We start from the raw sequence: 21,600 nt of genomic DNA, 5'->3' as shown, positions 1-21,600 counted from the left end.
GGTGGCTGCTATTTGTAGCAATGTTACAAAATTTTGAGATTTAAAAAATCAAGTCTGCAATTTATCCCATCAGATAAAGCATAACAATAAGTTTAATTTGACACCTAATTCACTTTCATATCTCAAGTAATAAAAAAGTTATGGCCATTTTCATACTCGGAAATTAGCATCTTGTTCCCTATTGATTTTCTATGGACATAACAAAAAAGCTGTGATCGTGGACAGTCAAAAGCCCATAACCTTCTTAAAAATTAAGAGAACTGAATGAAATTTTCAGTTATCATAGATTGAAGCATTCTGGAACAAATATAAAATAATCTTACTTGGATGACCTGAAATTAAAGCATATAATTAGTTAGTTACCCAATTGTAGCTAATTTCAAACTTGAATTACTGAATCTAAACATCTATCCATTTCTTAATAAATGATTAACATTTTTAAATAGCCCAAGTGTCCAAATAATATTCACAAATAATTCACAATAAAACATGATTTTTAAATCTCATTTACATCAATTTATAGGCCAAATGGAAGGATAGTGTTCATTTGCTGTAAATTAAAGTCAATTTAAATCGGCTTTCTAGTGGGTTCCTGTGAACGCGCTGGTTTAGAACATTCACATTGCGCTGGATTTGTGCCCTCAAGTGCCCAGAAAAATACTGCGGGATATAAAGAGCCCAAAATGAGCTACTCGCTATAGAAAACTTTATATACAGGGTTATATACAAGCCCCATTTAATGTAAAAATAAGGTACATACCTTTAATTGTTTGCTTTATAAAACCCTGGGGCTGTGAGAGGTTGCGGAGTGAGAGAGTGATTTTTAAACTACTATAAATATTATACAAGGCCATAAAAACTAATAATACCTTTTGCGACGGGGTCTTTCAGCGATTTTCCGTTAATGATTTACTAGGCTGAACATTTTCGATTGGAACAGCCTAGTAAAAATCGCGTTTTAAACCCGCCCCCTCTAAACAGCGCCAAAATCGCACACACGGGGTAGGGCAGATGCTCAGCCACAATTCAGGTAGGTTTTGTAACATACCTACTATATGTATACACTGTGCCTAGTCACATGTGAAAATAAAGTATTCCTTCCTATGCTTAGATGTAACCATAATCTTTGGAGGTAACACTGCTCACAGATCCCGTGTAGCATTGCCGGCCAGAAGGGTAGTGCTGCTGCTGCACAGCTTCAGTGACTGGTTGCAATCCTGACCCCCGGGACTCCAGGGGAGTTTGCACCTTCTCCCTGTGAAATGAGGGGGACAGGGCTGATAGAATTACTGTCTGAGAATGGCGTGGATGTGAAGGGCCAAAAAGCCTCTTTTTATATCATGGGAAAATATGACAGTATGACCCAGAGCCAGGTTAGATCAGGTATTGGACCTAGCAGAGAGTCCTGGGCAGTAGAAAGGGGCACAAAGCAACATATTTTTAATTATTTGTATTTTGTTTAATGTTGTTATTTTAAAGTCATTTAGTTGGTTTTTATTTTGGATTTAAATATTTGGATAATTCGAAATATTGCTTAGTTCATTTTTACCTTTGTAAATGTTTTTGTATGTCAGAGTCATTCAGAATAGTGAAAAGCATAGACAGCTTTGACTGCTGGCACAGCTGTGGCGGAGGTTTACTGAGAATCAAAGCGGAGAAGCAGAGCTTGTTCTGGCTAAACCACAACACATTATTAGAGAGAATTGGCCATAAGGAGAGGTTGGACAAACTTGGATTGTTTGCTCTGGAGCAGTGAAGGCTGAGGGGCGACCTGATAGAAGAACATAAAATTATGAGAGACAGAGAAAGGGTAGATAGTCTGAACCGTTTTCCCGGGGCAGAAATGTCCAGTATCAAAGGACATAATTTTATGGTGAGAGGAAAAAGGTTTAAAGGTTTAAAGGAGATGAGTGGAGCAAGCTTTTTACAGAAAAACGCACTGCCAAAGATTGTGATGGAAGCAGATATGATAGCGGCATTAAGAGGCTTTCATATAGGCACCTGGATATACAGAGAATGGAACACATGCAGTCAGAAAGATTTGTTTAGTTTGGTATAATGTTCGACACATTATGAACCCAGGGGCCTGTTCCTGTGCTTTATTGTTCGATGTTTATATTCTATATTACCACCTCCTGAGAAAGGGTGAGTGAATTTGCTGGGGAAGGCTCCAAAGTGGAATGGAGAAAATTACGATGGGTGTATCATGGTGACCCGTGACTTAAGATGTCGGCCTGCTTTTCCTTGTATACAGACTGACCTTTAGTTCAGTTAATTAACTGGGAGTGTTAGTGTGCATTAGACTGCTGGGAATTAAAGATAAGACATTAAATAAATATAGAATAAAATGCGGGTTTCAGTTATGGTGGCCATCAAACCATTGGGCTGTTGTGAAAATCCACGGTTTACAAGGGAGGATAACTGCTTTGGCCTGTGTGTGACTTTCTCTGTCTCTCATAACTCCACACCAATGTGTCTGCCCTCTGAAATCGCCCAGCAAAGCACCAGATAAGTGTGTTAGGTATGGGCAATATTTGCTGCCCCACATGTGATGCACACATATAGTGAAAAAAGCTTATACCATCACTGTAATAATTACCAGTTCCTTCCTTCCAGCTCAAAACTATATTTCTCTAGTCCTGAATGTTATGTTTTTTTCTGCATTCACCAGCAGCGAGCTATGAACTCCTCGGATAGAAAAGGTGATGGGTTAGTTCTGTTTATAAGGCATGGGGTATGCAATTATGACAGACAACCAGGTTTAGAGCATGTAGAGTCTATTTGGTTGGACAAACAAAATAGCAAGGGAAAGAAAACATTGGTAGGAGCCATGAAAGGTAAATATAAAATAGACATCATATTCAAAAAATAACCAATTAAATAATAGCAGAGAGCTAGAACTGTAGCGTGATACATCACAGAAACAGATCCTTCAGTGCAGCCGTCCACACTGACCATCAAGCGCTGATCTTCACTCTAATCACACACACATTTATTTTATTTTTCTCCACATTCCTATTAACTTTCCTCAGATTCTACATCCACCACCCACTAGCAGCAACTGGTGGATGTGGAGGAAACCCGAGCACCCAGAGGAAAGCCTGTGGTCACATGGAAAACGTGCAAGCTCCACACAGACAGCAACTAAAGTCAGAATTGAACCTGTGTCGCTGGGGCTGTGAAGCAGTAGCTTGACTAGCTGTGCCACTTACTACTGAACCCACTCCAGCTAATGCTTTCTTCACAGTATGCTAATAAATCTGTCAGGAAAGATTCCCATTCAGGACGCCATGTAGAGGTAGTAATGCATTAATCACGGGTAACTTTAATCTTCATGTAGAGTGGGTTAATCCTATTGGAAATGGTAGCCACATGAATTAATTCATGGAGTGTTATGGAGCCAACCAAGGAACAGCCTATCTTAGATCCAGTAATGTCTAAAGAGACAGGTTTAATAAATGATTTTAAAGTAAAAGATTCCTTTGGAAGCAGTGAATGTAGTGAGATATAATTTACATTTGGCTAGAGAGTAGATAACATGAATCTGAAACAGCCTTGTGCAATTTAAACAAGGGGAATTACAAAGGCATGAGGGTAGAAGTGGACTGGGCAAGTAGATAAGCAGGTATTCATGGATAAGCAGTGCCTGCTGTTTACGAAGATAATTCATCATTCCCAGCAAAATTATATCCCATTGAGGAGGCGAGAATGTAAGGGGAGAAACCAATCATAACTAACCAAGGATATTAAGGAGAGTGTTAAACTGAAAAGCAAACACAATGTGGCAAAAGTTATCAGTAGATCCGAATAGTGGAATAATTTCAGCCAACAAAGAAGAACTGGAATCAAAACTGAAGAGAAACGCAGAGTAACTGGTAAAAAAATAGTTAAAAAAAAATCAACAGCAAGAACACTTTTAAGTACATAAATAAACAGGAAGAGGGAGAGGTCAAAGTCATCTTAGAAAATGAGGCTGGCAAATCGTTACGGAGAACATTGAATAGGAAGCAGTTAGCAGATATTTTGTAAGAATCTAATGGTCACAAGTAATTTGAAATCCTTGTTAATGGTAATAAATACAGAGAAAGAATATAAATGGCATCACTAACAGTAGATGGTTAGTAATTAAAATGAACTGCAGATGCTGGTTTATACTAAAGCTAGACGCAAAATGCTGGAGTAGCCTCATCCTTCCCAACCTGAAATGTCACCTATTCATTTACTTCAGAGTTGCTGCCTGACACGCTGAGTTACTCCAGCAGTTTGTATCTGACTTTGGTATAAACCAGCATCTGCGGTTCCTTGTTTCTGCATAATGTTTGAAAGAGATTTGAACCGGACCATGGATTTGAGTCAATCTTTAGTAGATAATTAGTATCAGGCAAACCAATAGTGCTGAAATCTGGACCTGATACTTTGCATAAAAATAACCAAAAATAATTGTCGATGGAGATAATTAATGCACCGGGATTCTGGAGAAGTCCGGGAGGATTTCAAAAGCTGCCAATCTTGAAACACTTATTCAAAAAAGATGGAGAAGGAGGGGGTGCAAGAAATAGGTAGCTATAGTTTGATTAGAATAAAGGTTATTATTGAAAAATATTCCAATCAAATATTAAGGAGGTAATAGTAGGGGCCAGCATTGGGAAAGTTGTAGCCTGGTCATGCAGAGTCATCGTGGCTTTGTGAAAGGTAATCATGTCTGAAAGATTTATCCAACAAGTATCAGCTAAAATGATGGAAGGAGATTACAAGATAAAATATCTGGATGCAAAATTGTCTTGGCGGGAGGAGTCCAAGGGCAGTAGTGGAGGAGGGTTGTGTTTCAGATCAGAGGCATGTTACCAGTGATGTGTTGCAGGGATTGGTGCTGGGTGCAGTGTTGTTTGTCATCTACATTAACAAACTGGATGAGAATGTAGTTAGCAAGTTTGTAGCTGAGACCAATACATGAGGTATAGTGGACAGTGAGAAAGGTTATCCAAGACTACACAAGGATCTAGACCAACTGCGAAAGTGGGCCAAGGATTGGGAGAGAACTTAACTCTGACAAGTGCAAAGAGCTGCATTTTGATAAATTAAATTATTAATTGACTGGGCCCTGGGGAGTATTGAGGAGCAGAAAGATTAAGGGTACAAGTACATTGTTTCTTGAAAGTGATATCACAGGTAGATAGGGTGGTGAAGAAGACATTTGCCATGACTGCCTTTATGTCAGGACATTGAATACAAGAGTTGGAATATCATGTTACAACTGTACAGGACATTGGTGATACCACACCTAGAGTATTGTGTGCAGTACTGAGCACTGAAGAAATTTATTCTCAGTCCTGAATGTCAAAGGGCGGATGAGCTTCTAGCGAGCCAAGGGCCATCCACACTTCAGTAGAATTTGCGATCACTGTCGTACATAGCATTGTAAGGAATGATGATAAAGCACACACATCAAAATCCTATACGTCCAGCGGCAGAAGTCCGCAGAAACTGGAAGGCGGGGATGTGTGGTGCGTCCGTTACCCTTCCCATCGGAAACCAGCACCACTGTGTCGCTAATGTTTTCAATGATGATGAATGAAGTCTGATCACTTAGCTATAGGAAGGTTGTCATGAAGCTGGGAAGGGTGCAGAAAAAATTGCCAAGGATATTGCAGGACTGGAGGGCTTGAGTTATAAGGAGAGACTAGATAAGATTATTTTCCTCTGCAGCTAGGAGACTGAGGGGTGATCCTGCAGCTGTATATAAAATCATGAGGGTCAGAGATAAATTGAATGGTCACAGTCTTTTTCCCAGGGCAGGAGAATCTAAATTTAGAGAGCATTGATTTAACATGAGAGGAGAAAGATTAAAGAGGACCTGAGGGGCAACTTTTCACACATGACAGGTATGTAGTAGAAATGTGTAACGAGCTGCCAGAGGAAGTAGGGGAGGTGGGTCCAATATAGTGTTGGTTAGGAACATGCATAGGAATACAAATATGGTTGTAATACAGGCAAATGGGACCAGCTCATCTGGGTAACCTGATTAGTAACTTGAATGTCCCTGTTCTGTGCTTCCTGGTTGTTGCAGTCTTCAGGCTCCTGTACCTTCTACCTGAAGGTAGCAGAGAGATGAGTGTGTGGCCAGGATGGTGTGGGTCTTTGATGATACTGCCAGCCTTTTTGAGGCAGCGACTGTGATAAATCCCCTCGATGGAAGGAAGGTCAGAGCCGATGATGGACTGGCCAGAGTTTACTATTTTTTGTAGTCTTTTCCTTTCCAGGGCGCTCAAGTTGCCGAACCAAGCCACAATGCAACCGGTCAGCATGCTCTCTACTGTGCAACTGTAGAAGTTAGAGAGAGTCCTCCTTGACAAACCGACTATCCATAGTCTTCTCAGGAAGTAGAGGCACTGATGAGCTTTCTTGATAATTGCATTTGTGTTCTCGGACCAGGAAAGATCTTCATAGATGTGCACGCCCAGGAATTTGAAGCTCATGACCCTTTCAACCATCGATCCATTGATATAAACGGGGCTGTGGGTCCCCAACCTACTCCTTCCAAAGTCCACAATCAGTTCCTTGGTTTTGCTGGTGTTGAGGGCCAGGTTATTGTGCTGGCACCATATGGACAGTTGCTCGATCTCTCTTCTATACTCTGACTCATCCCCATCAGTGATACGTCCCACAACAGTGGTGTCGTCAGCGAACTTGATGATGGAGTTCGCACTGTGACTGGGTACGCAGTCATGAGTATAGAGTGAGTACAGCAGGGGGCTGAGCACGCAGTCTAACAGGTCGAGGATCCAATTGTCGAGGGATGCGCAGAGACCCAGTAACCAGCTTGGAACGGATGATTGTGTTAAATGCCGAGCTGTAATCAATAAATAACAGCCTGACACATGAGTTTTTGTTGTCCAAGTGGTCCAGAGCGGAGTGGAGGGCCAGCGAGATTGCATCCACCGTTGATCTGTTGTGGCGGTAAGCGAACTGCAGTGGGTCCAGGTTTTTGTTGACGTAGGATTTGCTCCATAATCAACCTCTCAAAACACTTCCTAATTTGAGGAAGAACATTACTGCTATTGAGGGAGTGCAACGTAGGTTCACCAGGTTAATACTCGGGATGGCAGGAATGACTTTTGATGAAAGAATGGGTCGATTGGGCTTGTATTCACTGGAATTTAGAAGGATGAGAGGATATCTTAAAGAAACATTTAAAATTCCTAAAGGATTGGACTGGCTAGATGCAGAAAAAAATGTTCCTGATGTTGGAGGAGTCCAGAAGCAGGGGTCACAGTTTAAGAATAAGGGGTAGGCCATTTAGGACTGAGATGAGGAAAAAACCTTTTCACCCAGAGAGTTGTGAATCTGTTAATTCTCTGCCACCGAAGGCAGTGGAGGCCAATTCACTGCATGTTTACAAGAGGGGGTAGATTTAACTCTTAGGGCTCTAGGAATCAAGGGATATGAGGAAAAAGCAGAAATGGGGTATTGATTTTAGATGATCAGCCATTATCATATTGAGTGGCGATGCTGGTTCGAAGGGCTGAATAGCCTACTCCGTCGCCAATGTTTCTATCTGACTGTCCTCCCCCCCCCCCTTCATATATGTCATCTATTACCTACCACGCTCTGTCCTACCCCTCCTATCTTCCAGTACTCTCCCCCGCAACAATCAGTCTGAAGAAGGGTCTCGAACTGCAAGGTTACCAATCCACAATTTATAGGGATGCTGTCTGACCCGTTGAATTACTCCAGCACTTTGTGTCATTTTCTGCGCTAATGCGATGGATCGGCCACAACGTTATTGAATAGCAGTCACGGGGAGCCGAATGGCCTGCACCTGCTTCTATTTCTTATGCTCCGTGGCGGTGCTGGCACCGGTGGAGCCTTTTGTCTCCTTGTATTCGCTGCCTGCCTGTGCTTTCTCCGGCTACGGGCTCTTGCCACCGTAACATTCCCAACGGGGCTGAAACTGTTCTTGGGAATGGGAGCAGTTCCAGCGTTGTGGCTGAATCCCACCTTGTACCGATCCTCCCCAACCGATCTGCCAGATAATAAAGGCAGATTTATGCACAACAGCAACCAGGAGCTGTGCACAGGCGCTGCAGATACGCGGAGAGAACAAATTAAACCCGGTGCTGTTGGAGCCATTATTACACGACATTTACAAGGCAGTAGGCACAATGGGAAATGCAGAACCAGCGGACAAAAAATACGAAACAATTCGATGCAAATACCGAATTAAAATCCTGGCAGATCACATTATTTATTGCATTGCAAATAAAAAGCATTTAACTCGGAGTCCTGCACAAGATTGCCTCCAATTCCTGCAACGACCTTCCTCTCCAGTTGTACACGCTCCCTCTGCCCGGGCCCGCTAGTCTCTGCCCGCCTATTGGTTGGCGTTAAGCCCCGCCTATCTCGACCCCGCGGCTATTGGGTAGAACCCACGCCACTCAGGCAACGCATGCCGTTGATTGGAGCAGCGGGCTGCCCATCAGGGGCTGCTCCAGACCCCGCCCTCCCCAGGGGCAGACGGATACTTTTGTGGCGGCCGATAGTTTGTGTTAAAGGGCCGCGTCAGCTGGCGGCAGCGATGAGAGGGCAGCCCGGCCACAGCGCGCTAGCGAGCAGCCGGCGACCGCGGTGAAACCTCGGCCGTGGTAAAAGCCCAGCAAATCACACACAGCCGGCTCCCGGCGGATCGGTTGCCTTTCTGCGGCTCCCCCGCCGCCTCACACAGCTGAAAGATGCTCAGCAGGCTGAGGAGCGGCAGCATCAGGAACCTGGACCGCGAGTTCGACTGCACTGTCAGGCTGCTGGACGATTCCGAGTATCCTTGCACCATTCAGGTCAGTGCGGGGGACCGACACGGCCGCGTGTGTGAATGAAACACTTTGCATCTTTTATGTTCAGTCCGCGGGCGTGAATGTTTGATAACGGAGTTACTGTCTGTGTGTGGATGCACCGCCGAGCTATTCAGCGGCCAACCTGCGCCGAATGAATGGGACGCCGGTCGCGGCGAAGCCCGATTACATCAGTGGAAGCGGGCTTGAACTTCTCTGTTAAACTGTTGGTCCTCACTCCATCCTCCTCATGGTTTTTATAATGTAACTTCAACAAAATGTAGGGAGTGCTTCTGCCACGGCGCAGAGCTCCCGTGGCGTGGGAGAAGCAATTTAATTGTGCACATTGCATGGCCTAAAGCGATGATTTGCTGTGGATTGGGTGCCTTTCTGGTGGTTGGTGCTAGAGAACGGAGAATGATTAGGATCAAAGTAGGATAACTCTTGGACGTTCAGACGAGCATATCACTCCGGGAAGATTAATAAATCTGGGGCTTTAGAATTGTAGTGATCTCGATTCCACAGAGGGTAACACAAAGAGATATTAATTGAGACACAAGGAATTGCAGATGCTGGAATCTTGAGTAAAACAGTCACGAGTAAAACACAAAGTGCTGGAGGAAATCAACGGGCCAGGTAGCGTTTGTGGGGGGAATGGGCAAGCTGACTGATCCCGATGCATCTCTGCACCATCGTTGAGTGCTGAAACTGGGGGGATTGCAATTTAAGTTTCTTAGTGCTGGTCGTGTGCTAAATATCATCAACTCCAATTCATCTCCTCCCGCTCCCCCAAGCTGGTCCATTGCCGTTCCCCAAACAAATGTGTGCAAAGTACAAGATAACTTTGGTGAAATAAGCTGTTCTTTGGTTGGATGGGTCCCTGCCATTGGCAGCGGCAGGGCGCGAGTAAGGACCAGTGGCGTCCTGCAGCGAAGAAGCTTTGTGGCTCGCGGGTGCGCCTCACGTCATAGTTTACTAGGGCTATAGTAATATGTACTGGCACGGAGAATGACATTGAGCAAAGCCGCAGATGTAAACAATAAAAAACCCGAGTAAAACAAGGTGACGGCTGCGGACTGGAAGTTGACAGCGCAGCAGACGGCGCTAATGTCACTGCATGTCCTTACTAGCACGCAACCTTCACACCGAGCACCTCTACGCTGGTAACGTGTCCCCAGGCACTTTACAGCATAGGAGGCAAAACCTAACGTCGTGACACCTTAGAAAGAAAATTACTGTGCTATTTAAAGCACAAACGTTAAAGCAATCATTGTCTTTTTCAAGCATATTTAGTCATCGACAGGTGCAGAGGTCTCTGGTGGGGTCAGCATGTATTATCAGCCCAGATTGGAGAGGAGGCTAAGATGTAACTATATTGGTGAATTTTTAAATATATATCAAAATAAACTTTATTCAAGGCAAAAATATGTACAATACAGGAACCGTGCAAAAAACGCATCCGACATTACCGGAGGCTACATTGTTTACACGAAATTGGTGAAATAAAACAAAACAGATAATGTTGGAAACACTCAGCAGGTCAAGCAGCGTCTGTGGAGTGAGAAATACGTTTCAAGTCAACCACCTTTCATCTGCTGTGACCTGAACCATTTAGCTCTGTTTTGCTCACCTCAACATCTTTTTGTTTCAAGCATCTTTTTTTTTCATTTATTTCAATTTTCTCATGGTTTTCGAATCAAATACAGGTCAGAGCGGCAAGAAACATTGACTTTCTTCCATGAAGATCACCAATGACCAGATGGGGTTGGACAAACATCTGCCGGTTTTCTGGTCTTCTAAATTCCAGATTCCAGATTCATTTGATTTTATTGTATTAAATTCCTTTGATGCATATATGATTCGAATTTGTCTCTGGATTAATGATCCAGAACACTAGCTAATAGTTTTAGCCTGATCACTGAAGTGAATTTTATGGAATATCTTAAAGAAGAATGAGGTTTTTTGAAGGAAATGTCTTGATAGCTGAATGCATGGTCCTCAATATTGCAGAGGCCAGGATTGGGAGAGCACCTAGATCCTGGAAGGTTGTAGGTCTGGAATGATGGGACTGAGGAGGTTAAAGAATGCTGAAGGTGGAGGTTACATTGATAGTAGGGTACAGGAAATGTAACAGAGAAAGGGTGGGTTGAACTTAAACAGAGGGTGGGTTGGAGGTTACTGAGAGGGGAAGGAATGGAGGAGATTACAGAGGGGAAAAGTTGTAAAGCTGGGGGAGGGTGCAGGGGGGGGGGTGATTGAGGGCTGCATACAGTTACACAGAAAATATTGAAGGTTACTGAGAGGGAAGAAAGGGAGAGAAGCAGGGATGGAAGAGGTGAAGGAATTGCTCTCGGCATTCAATGGATACTTCTGAAGGATGGTTGCAACATAGGAACACAGTAGGGTATCATTATTAAATTATATCCATCCGTTTGAGTTAGCAAATAATTGGATTTAATATTATTATTCTGGTTTAGCAATTTCTACACCCTGTTAGAAAGTTCTACTCTCTCAGTGCTCGTCTGGTGTCCAATGTTTCTGGACTTCATCTGATTTCATGGTTGCTTCTTTTGACCTCCAAAATAACATCTTCTCGATGTATCTTTGATAGAGATTTCACCCCTGGTTTACATAATATTTTGTCACAGTCTGAACCTTGGAGCCAAAGTATTATTATAGGAATCCATTCCAATTCTTCAAAGGCCAGTATTTTTTTCCCGAAGGTGTAGCAATCAGAGCAATGCCCACCACTCCAAATATGATCCAATGAAGGGTTTGTGCAGTTTGGTAAAACTTTCACCCTTTTTATTCTACCAACCTAATTGTAAAAGCTATCATTTCATTTGTTTTCTTTTTGGTGTACCTAGTTCTGACTGCTCTTGGGATGGTACTTTGGTGCAGCTAGCAGAGCTGTTACATTTGTGTCCCAAGACTAGGTTCACTCCTGACCGCCAATGCTGCCCATGTGGAGTTTGCCTGTTTGCCCACATCGGTTTTCTCTCAGTGCTCTAGTTTTCTTCCACAACTCAAAGGCATGCAAGTGGTAGATTGATCAGCCACTGCACATTGCCCTGGAATGTAGCTGAGTGGTAGGTTGTAAGGAGAATTAAATGGGATTGGTGTAACTGGGTGCTTGATGGTCAACATGGATGGTCTGCAGGATCTGTTTCTGTGGTGTGTGACACTATGATGTACTAGTAAAACCGTAAGTTATTTTTGGACTCCACCGTTTACATATTTTACAAATATTTAATCTCACAGTGGCCTGTGTGTAAAAAAAAAAAGCATCTATTGCCATTTTTCCCAACCACTATGTCTGCATAGTTTTAACATTTGTCAACATGAATTACTAATTGCCAAATTTTGTGTCATTAATAAATATTGATAAATAGCAATCCATTGTGTATTCAACTGTGGAGGAGGCTCTCTCAGAGCGAGTGCCATGTTGAAAATGTTGTGCATATTTACAATAGCCACTCAACCACTTTGGCAGTGGCACCCAAGGGGAGCTAAACCAGAGAAGGCCAATCGAGCATGATGTGAACGCTTAACACTCTTATGTCTGAAGTAGGATCTCAACCCAAAACGTCACCCATTCCTTCTCTCCAGAGATGCTGTCTGTCCTGCTGAGTTACTCCAACTTTTTGCGTCTTTCTTCGGTTTAAACCAGCATCTGCAGTTCCTTCCTACACTCTTATGTTGAAGTTGGGAATTAGTTAACCATTGTTTTAATTATATTTTAACCATAATAATGTTATTTGCTTACTTAGTAAATCCACAGACCGAGTAAAATTAGTCTTAATTTGAACCAGAAATATATTCTGACAGACAACTTAAAGTAGTGAAACGAGGAACTGTTGATGCTAGTTAGAAAAAAGAGACAAAGAGCTGGAGTAACTCATCGGGTCAGGCAGCATCTCCGGCGAACATGAAAAGGTCATGTTTTGGGTCAGGACTCTTCTTCAGTACAGGTACAGGAGGCCAGTCAGCCAAACAAGCTGTTCTTCCATTCATTGGTGCCTTGCTTCTGTAACCAATGGCAACCTTATCTTGCAGATATACTGTCAAAAAAAAGCCTTGCAGAATGACGGAAATTAGGAATAAAAATAGGTAATACTGGAATTCTCAGCAAGCAAGGCAGCATGTATGGAGGAGAAAGTTAATGTACCAGGTTGAAGACCCTTTATCAAAGTATGGTCAATTTTAGATTGGAAATTTCCAATCCACTCTGACATCAATCTTGTTTATGGAGAGAGATCCCGAATTCAGCTCCCCCGAGCTAGAAAAAGGGCTTCCTGATATAAGCCCAGGAGTGCTCTATTCAACCTAAACAAAATTACATGGCTGCACAAGACAAATGCTGTCTTTGTTCTGAAGATAGACATAAAATGTAGTAAGTCAGCGGGTCGGGCAGCATCTCTGGAGAAAAGAAATAGGTGATGTTTCGGGTCGGGGCCTTTCTGAAGATCTGATGTGCGTATGGAGGCATACTATACACAAATTGTTTGCCACATACCCGATGTTACACAGCGGTATACTTCATTGACTATACACCGCTGAGGTCATGAGGTGCTACCTAAGTTCAAGTCTCTTTATTCTGTTTGGGACATTTCAGTGTTCTTTCTGGGATATATGACAATAAAACTCTTGACTCTTGACTCTGTTCAGCAGTTAACAGACTTCTTGAAGTGTTTAAGGAACACATTCATTAATTGCAACTAATCTTGTCAGTGACTGAAATAACGTCTGGGTAATTAAAACCGTAATCATATCCATTATATAAAACCAATAATGGTTGAATTGTAAGATTCTGCCCCCAGCTCCATCTCTTGAACTTGCAATGAAAATGTGGAGATAATTGCTGCAGTGTTTCTTATTCTGTTGTAATAATGTGATTTGAGGTTTAAAACAATTCATTTAAATGGGCAGAGTTGTTCCAGGTTGTATGTGCTATTTTGACAATTTAGTAAATGACCTTGAAGGATACTTGCTATATTCTGTGCAGCATATGGTTGTAAGGACAGGTGAGGGATGTGGGGTTTTCAATGGGGAATTGGGTTTAGCATGGAGCTGAGGGTTGGTGGTTGGTGGACAGTTTGAGTGTTACTTTGTACCAATGCCCACAAATCACTGCTGCAACCAATCTCAAAAACAGCTATGTTGCAAACCTATTTGGGTGCCAATACACCTCAAAATGATTGATTTCATTTCCTTTCCCCTCAATCTTCAAAGAGTAGTAGTCTGGTTATTATGTTACTGGACTACAGATCCAGAATCTTAGGTTCAAATCCCATCTTGCATTTGGGAATAAATTCACTTAACTAAATAAATCCAGAATTTAAAAACATTGACATCAGCGTTGGTGACTGGAAATCTACCAGTTAGTCGTCAAATCCCATGCGGTTCCTTAACATTCGTCAGTGAAGGAAACTGATGATCAACTGAAAGTCCTGACATTGTTAAAGGTGCTTTGAAATGCATTGAGTAAGCCATTATATTTAAGGGTGATTAGAGGTGGGTAATGAATTGTGGTCTTCAGTGATGCTCACATTCTGTAAATGAAAACAAAAATGGTGTCATGTCAAACATGTCCGTGACTAAATGTAGAAAAAAGGAACTGCAGTTGTTGGTTTGCACAGAAGGTAACAAAGTGCTGGAGTAACTCAGCAAGTCAGGCAGCATCTCTGGAGAACATGGATAGGTGATGATTCTTGTCAGGACTGTTCTTCAGACTGGAGCAGGGCCCCGACCCGAAACGTCACCTATCCATGTTCTCCAGAGATGCTGCTAGACCCGCTAAGAGTTACACCAGCACTCTATCCTTTCATATCCATGACTAAACTTGTACTTGCATGTACTAAAGGCCCAGCACTTCCTGCCGGGGGAGCCACCCATACCCACCATTAATGGACCTGCTAAGTCCACCCTGGTTTACGTTGCATGGATCTCCAATGAGAAGTTCCAATTTTCATCAGCGAAGTCTAGAACAGCACACAGTCTCTCATGTGTAAACATCAAATTGTGTCAGGGCCAGAACAAACCCATCTCACTGAAGAGCTGAAAGAAACAATGTTGACTTGTTCTGCTGTCCTTTTGGTTTAGCTGGCTGTAAAAACTCGTGAATGTCTCTAATCAAAATATTTAAAAAAACTATTAAGAATAATTAAACAATTAAAAGCATTTAAATATACTACATTAATTAAAATATTCATATGAATATATTAATTGCACACCTGAATCATGTATCCATTCACATCATTGGAATGTTTAGTCCTGTTGTCCTTGTGCTAGATATCCTGGCCATATATTAGGAGGGCAAGTTCCTCAACATTACACATCTCGGGAAGCTTAAAACGTCCCATATTGCTTGGGTGTTATGAATTTCCTGGCACTGGGGAGTGCTCGTAATTCTACAGGGAAGTGATGGCTTTTCACAGGAAAATGCTTTCCAATTCTTATTGGGCTCAATGTCAACAATGTGTCTGTGATATCCCTTTACAGCTCCACTGTGTAATGGGTGTCACATAAATGCATGTAATTGTTAAATCATAATCCAAATTTTATAAGGCATGGTCTGTAGATGTTGCTGGATTCTTGTAACTGAAGCACATTTTACTTTAAATTTACTGAAGTCCTGGATATGCTCTCTTCTAAGATGTTTCTGTAACCAAGGATTTACACTGCTGTGATTGTCCAATTGTCAGGATAACACTAATAAGCATGAAGAACACGTGCCAGTGCTTCTACATTCTTAAAATGCTCCAACTAACCTCAACAGGCGCACAGTTGAAAGTATCCTGACTGGTTGCATCACAGACTGGTATGGCAGTCAGGTGTCAGAGGTTATGGGGAGAAGGTAGGTGAATGGAGTTAGGAGGGAGAGATAGATCAGCCATGGCAGAGTAGACTTGATGGGCCTAATTCTACTCCTGTCACTCCTGACCTTATGGCAGTTCCAATGCAAAGGAAAGCAAGAGGTGGAAGAGTGCAGTGGATTCAGCCCGTCAATCATGGGCACAGCCCTCCATAAGGCAGCATCCGTCATCAAGGATTCCCACCATCAGGCCATGTCCCTTTTTCTTTGCTGCTAACGTCAGGCACGAGGTACTATAGCCTGAAGTCCCGCATCACGGGGTTTTGGAAAAGCTATTTTTCTACAATCATCAGGACCTTGAACTGACCTGCACAACCCTAATCCTACCTCAGCAACAGAAAACTTCAGTTTCACCTCTTACACTACCAGAGATTTGTTACATGATTGTGTTTGTGCACTAATGTTTTGTATTTTGCACAATCCTTTTCTTTTCATTGTCTTAATTTATGTAGAATTAGTGTTTTGCAGCTAATGAACTACAGTCACTATTGCAGCGTGGGAAACACAGCAACCAGTTTCAGCAGAGGAAGCTCCCACAGACAACCACATGATATTGGCCAGCTCTTTGATGTTGAATAAGGAGTAAATATTCCCTCCACTAGATTTCCTGTAAATGGTTTCAGAGGAGTATTTGCACGAGAATGGGCGGGATTTCCAGTTGCTTTCTTTTCTTGTTCAAGGGACATTACTGGCATAAAGTGTCTATTCCCCCATTGTGTTGGACTGAGAAAGAAGTTAAACACTTTGTGGGTGGAAGTAACTGAAGTCGTAAATAGTTTGGGTAAGGACTTCCCTCCTGAAATGGGCATGAGTGAAGATAGACACACAGTGCTGGAGTAACTCAGCCAGTCAGGCAGCGTCTCTGGAGAAAAAGGATGGGTGACGCTTTGGGCTGGAACCCTTCAGACTGAATGTAGGGGGGGGAGGGGGGAGGGGAGGAGTGGAACTAAAGGCAGAGGGGAAGCAGAGTGATCCAAGTAGGCGTGAAATCTGAATGAATCAGATTCGGATTATATCAAAACATAATGTGCTGGAGGAACTCAATGGTCAGGCAGCATCTGTGGAGGGAATGGGCAGACAAATCTGATTATAACAGTCTCATAGTTTTATAGTAGCTGTCCTCAATCCTAACTTGAATTGAATTATTTGATTTAAAATTCTCACTGCTGAGGGTGTGATGGCAAAGAAATATGAAATGCGTATCTCTGGGTTAATGGTCCTGAACTCTGGCTGCTGGTCTGTTAACGTAACCACATGGTGTTGGCATATCCCACCTCATCCCCCCCCCCCCCCCCCCCCCCCCCCCCCCCCCCACATCGTTGCCTCCAGCAGTGTAGCCCTCCATCAGTATCCCACTGGACACCAACAGACAATTGTGCCCGTGCAGGAATTGAACCTGCAGAGGCAGAAGCTGGAGCACTGTCCTCAGAACCACACGGACAGGCTGTGTAAAAGGTGAACAGTTGTTAGTGTTGAAACCAAATGTATCCGCAGTCTGTAGGAGGACGGGGGAGTAGTAACCTTGAGATGAAACGGTCACCACGTTTACCTGGAAATGGTTTCTGCAGGTTCACAGCTGTTTCCCTTTTGTGATATTTTAGTTTGCTTTTCCAATCACGTCCAGAAAATTCTCTTTTATCTTGTGCGAAGGCTTTTTTTTAGTGCTGTGTTCAATTTCCCTTCAGTCTGAGCTGCACGTGTCTTCTGTGCAACTCCGATCATTTTGCGGTCAAGGTTACTCACGAGCCGTCATTAACTCTTCCCCCTCCTCTCCTCATTTCAAGCCACAAAAGGAGCTCCATGGCATCTGGAGGAAATATCACACGAGACGTGTACTGAATCTTACGGAGATTTCCCCGCTTTTCCCGTTCGGTTTGGGGTTTTGTCAAATGCTCCGTGCCCTCATTCCACAAGTGAACACATCAGAATGCAGCGGGCATCCTGAGACCGGAACATTTTTCAGCTGAGCGATCTGCTGCCCCTCCCCCGCACTCAGACCCCACCGCCTGAGCTGCTGACTTCACTCCGTCATTGCCCTGGCTGTTATTTCCAATCCTCTGAGACGCTTTCTCAGTGTCAGTGCTTTACTTGGATCACCGATTCCATTAATTCCATCCGAAGCAGTGAATTGCTTTGACTTAACAGCCCTACTCAAGAAAGCATCCCAGTTGTGCAAGAACTGAAAGATGAAAACGCTTTACTGCAGCTTGAACTGGAATTTCAAGGAGTGTTTTATATTTAGGCAAATAATATTAGAAGATGAGGGTAAACCTCACTATTCTGAATATTCCAGCAGTTTGCCCCACTTGCTGATAACACCTTATCCCCAACCATTGGATTTTGGAGCCTGTTGAGGTTTACATAGGTCAGTAAATATGAAGAGTTGATCAACTATTAGCATGCAGTGAACTCCTTACATGCTTCAAGCAAATTAACATTGAAATATAGACACAAATTGCAGGAGTAATTCAGCGGGTCAGGCAGCATCTCTGGCGAAAAGGAAGAGGTGACGTTTTGGGTCGAGACCCTTCCCCAGATTATGAGTCAGGGAGGGGGACACCATAGGTATCGGAAGGTACATCACAAAGCAGAGCTTGCATCGATGACTCGGGAAAGGCAGAGCCCACAATGGTCCATTGTTGATTTGGTGGCGAGGTGATAACGAAGAAATACAAACAGTGAAATTTTGAACATTGAAAGATGTTGTAGACCAAGATTTTGTCAACTGCTGGTTTACATAAAAGGACACTAAGCACCAGAGACCCAGGTTCGATCCCAACTATGGGTGCTGTCTGTACGGAGTTTGTACGTTCTGCTCGTGGGTTTTTATCCTGGCGCTCCAGAACTTTTCCTCCCACACTACAAAGTTTGTAGGCTAATTGGCTTGGTAAAATTGTAAATTTCCCTAGTGTGTGTAGGAAAGTGTTAGTGTGTGGGGATATCTGTTCAGGGTGGGCCAATGGGCCTGTTTCCGCGCTGTATTTCTAAACTAAACTAAAAAGGCCAGCTGTGATACACCAACAGTGTGGATCTTTGGGCCAGGAGTCATCTAATTTCCTAAAGTTACTGGGACGAGCCTTCTGTGTTTTCAGCACGCTTGGTACCTAATCTCACTGTTCAGAAAGTGATTATAGTTCTCTCTGTTGGCCCACTGATAACAATACTTCTCCGAGTGATGTTATCATAATAGTTCCACGGAAAGAAGGAATCCACCAACCCAATTTGCCAAATGCTCGCAATGTTGCCTCCATGTGCCCTGTCTCAGAAATCCAAGTTTAATTATCTTGATAGTCACAAGGACTTTAACCCTTTTAGATCCCTGTTATCAGCGATTCCAAACATTGTACTTTTCATCAGGTTTCATTTTGTTGAGAGAGTAGAATTTCTTCGATGCTGAGACTTTAATATTGCAGACTTTAAGAAGCACACTGACAATTGTGTTCTGAGCTAGAGATGGATGGAAGTAATTATAAATCGTCCCAAAACCACATAGCAATAATCTCTGGACTTGAAATGAGAGATAGTTATAGAGCGATGCAACACGGAAACAGGTCTATCAACCCAACTCATCCATGCAGAGTTAGCAAGACCGACTTGCCTGTGCCTGTATCCCTCCAAACCTTTTCTATCCAGCTACCTGCAAGCTCTCTTAAACTTGGGCACAAAACTAGCCACCCTCCAGTCTTCCGACACCTCGCCCTATGCTATCAAAGATACAGATATCTCCACCGAGAACTGCTCAATTTATTCCCTAGCTTCTCACAATGTCCTTCAATACATTTGATCAGGTCCCGGGGACTTATTCACATTGTATTTTAAGAACTTCAGCGCCTCCTCTTAGAAACATAGAAAAGTAGGTGCTGGAATAGGTCATTCGGCCCTTCGAGCCAGCACCGCCATTCAATATGATCATAGCTGATCTCTTCTGTAATGTGAACTCTCCAAGTACAATATGGACTGTTTCATTAAATGGAAGTGGCTTTGAGGTCTTGGTGAGAAATCTGATGTTGGAACTTAACAAATTTACATAGTGTCTTTCACCACCTCTAGGGTTGAAAAGTGGTCTTGTAATTTTCACAGCAATAAGGTGAGGCATGGTCAATGTTGTGATGTGAACAGTTTATACACAGCAAACACCTCTTCAACAGTAATGACCAAATAACCTGGTGTTTTCTGTAGAATTAGATGAAAGATAAATGTTTGCTTGGACATCTCCAGGAAGCCCCAAGTTCTTTGAGTAACCTGACAGGTTGGGCTCAAAACTTACTTGAACGTGTCAAAACTACACTTGACCGTGTGGCATCTCTTCAGTCCCACACTGGGAGTGTGGGTCCGTGGGTTTGGGTCTCTGGAGTCAGACTTTATCAAAGACTTTTGACTGTGAGGTCAGTGTGGCATTCACTGACTCATGGCCAGCACCCTGGATGTATCTTGATGCCAGCACTCAGTGTGTGCAAGACTATTGGTTGTTGATTACATGTGTCTTACATGAAGCTTTGGAAGGGGGGGGAGGGGGGGGAATGATATGGATAAGGTATGGAACAAATGGCAATCAGCTCATTGAATATGGAGATGAAGACTCATGGCAGGAATGGGCTGGCAAAGTCAAGCTGAACTGTTAGAGCGTACTGGCTTAATCTCATCAAGAAAGATATTGAACATGTCCTTAACCTTCCCTCGCCACAAGCCACATTGGTAAAGCTGAACATTTTATTTTGAAAGAGGTCACCCTGGTGATGTTCAGAACATTTGTTAGTCCCGAGCAATGTTAATATGAGAATCATCTTCATGTGATGTAAGTAGACCCTAATTGCCATCATGTTCCTTGCTTTGTGGGCACTGGAAGAGCAGAGGCTCAGCTTTAGATCAGGTCAAATTATTCATTATAACTCAATATCAAGGAAGTCACAATGATTCAGGAGCAGGAATGTGCAACAAAATAATCTAGTTAGACCAGGCTGCAGAGAGCGAGTGGACAGAGCTGCATCCGGTTCACTGGTAAATTTAAATCAGAAACGGGGAAAAGCTGGAGATGTAGTGGAGGTCTGAAATAGGAGGAAAGATTAAAGGTTTGGATTGGATCATTCATAGAATAACACTATGTTGGAAAAAGCTGTAATCCTTAGAAGCTGACATAAAACCCTACAATCACTGCTCGCTGTAAACATGTCACATTGCAGCATAGAGCAGAGCCAGGCAGGGTTTAACTGCACTGCATAGGAAATATTTGAGCGGGTGATCAGGAGTCTGCACGGTGAGGTAGGTTCTGATGACCATCTTGAGGGGAACGAGGCCAAGAGGTTTAGGAAGTGATTTTCAGAGTGGAAAACACAGTGTGTATCTGTACACTGTGGATGGCTCGATCGTAATCATGTATTGGCTTTCCGCTGAGCTTTACACTACACCTCAGTACATATGACAATAAACTAAACTGACTAACTAACAAAGATGATCTAGTGCAGAGATTTTAAAGTGTTGAGGAGTTCATAGATGCAAGGTGAGGAGAGAACACGGAGGGATGGGAAAACCAGGAAAAGATGCACAGAGATTCACAGATTTTTGAATATTAAGGGATCTGAGGATAGAACGTAGAACAGTATAGCCTGGGAACAGGCCATTTGGCCCACAATGTACGTACTGAACATGGTTAAACAATTTTTCTCTGTTTGCACATGATCCATATCCTTGCATATTTATGTGCCGATGTAAAAGCCTCTTAAATGGCCCTACTGGGTCTCCCACCACTACCACCCTGGCACTCATCACTCTCTATGTATTGGTGGGGTGGGGCCAAATAAGCCCCGGGCATCGCCTTTAAATTTTCCCCCTCTCACTTTAGCCAGACATTTGTACCCCGAGGACAAAGATTCTCTCTGTCTACCCTATCTATGCCTTTCATAA

General features: G+C 43.1%; 1 protein-coding gene across 5 annotated transcripts in view; it reads left to right on the top strand.

Annotated features, from left to right (window-relative positions):
• The first annotated feature begins 8,484 nt into the window (after positions 1–8,484).
• The window catches only part of LOC129712714 (FERM domain-containing protein 5), a 121,118-nt gene continuing 108,002 nt past the window's right edge, over positions 8,485–21,600 (top strand). For 3 of the 5 annotated variants that reach the window (XM_055661371.1, XM_055661370.1, XM_055661369.1), the window contains exon 1: positions 8,486–8,831. In XM_055661371.1, coding sequence (XP_055517346.1) covers positions 8,730–8,831 — 102 coding nt within the window. In that variant the 5' untranslated portion in view covers positions 8,486–8,729. Of the gene's footprint in view, positions 8,832–21,600 lie in introns of all 5 variants that reach the window. The other 2 variants (XM_055661368.1, XM_055661372.1) reach the window with 2 other exon arrangements.

Source organism: Leucoraja erinacea, chromosome 33 (assembly GCF_028641065.1).
Source record: "Leucoraja erinacea ecotype New England chromosome 33, Leri_hhj_1, whole genome shotgun sequence".
NCBI lineage: Eukaryota > Metazoa > Chordata > Chondrichthyes > Rajiformes > Rajidae > Leucoraja > Leucoraja erinaceus.
The sequence above is the reverse complement of the archived record's forward strand: the minus strand, read 5'-3'. Positions and strand labels throughout refer to the sequence as shown.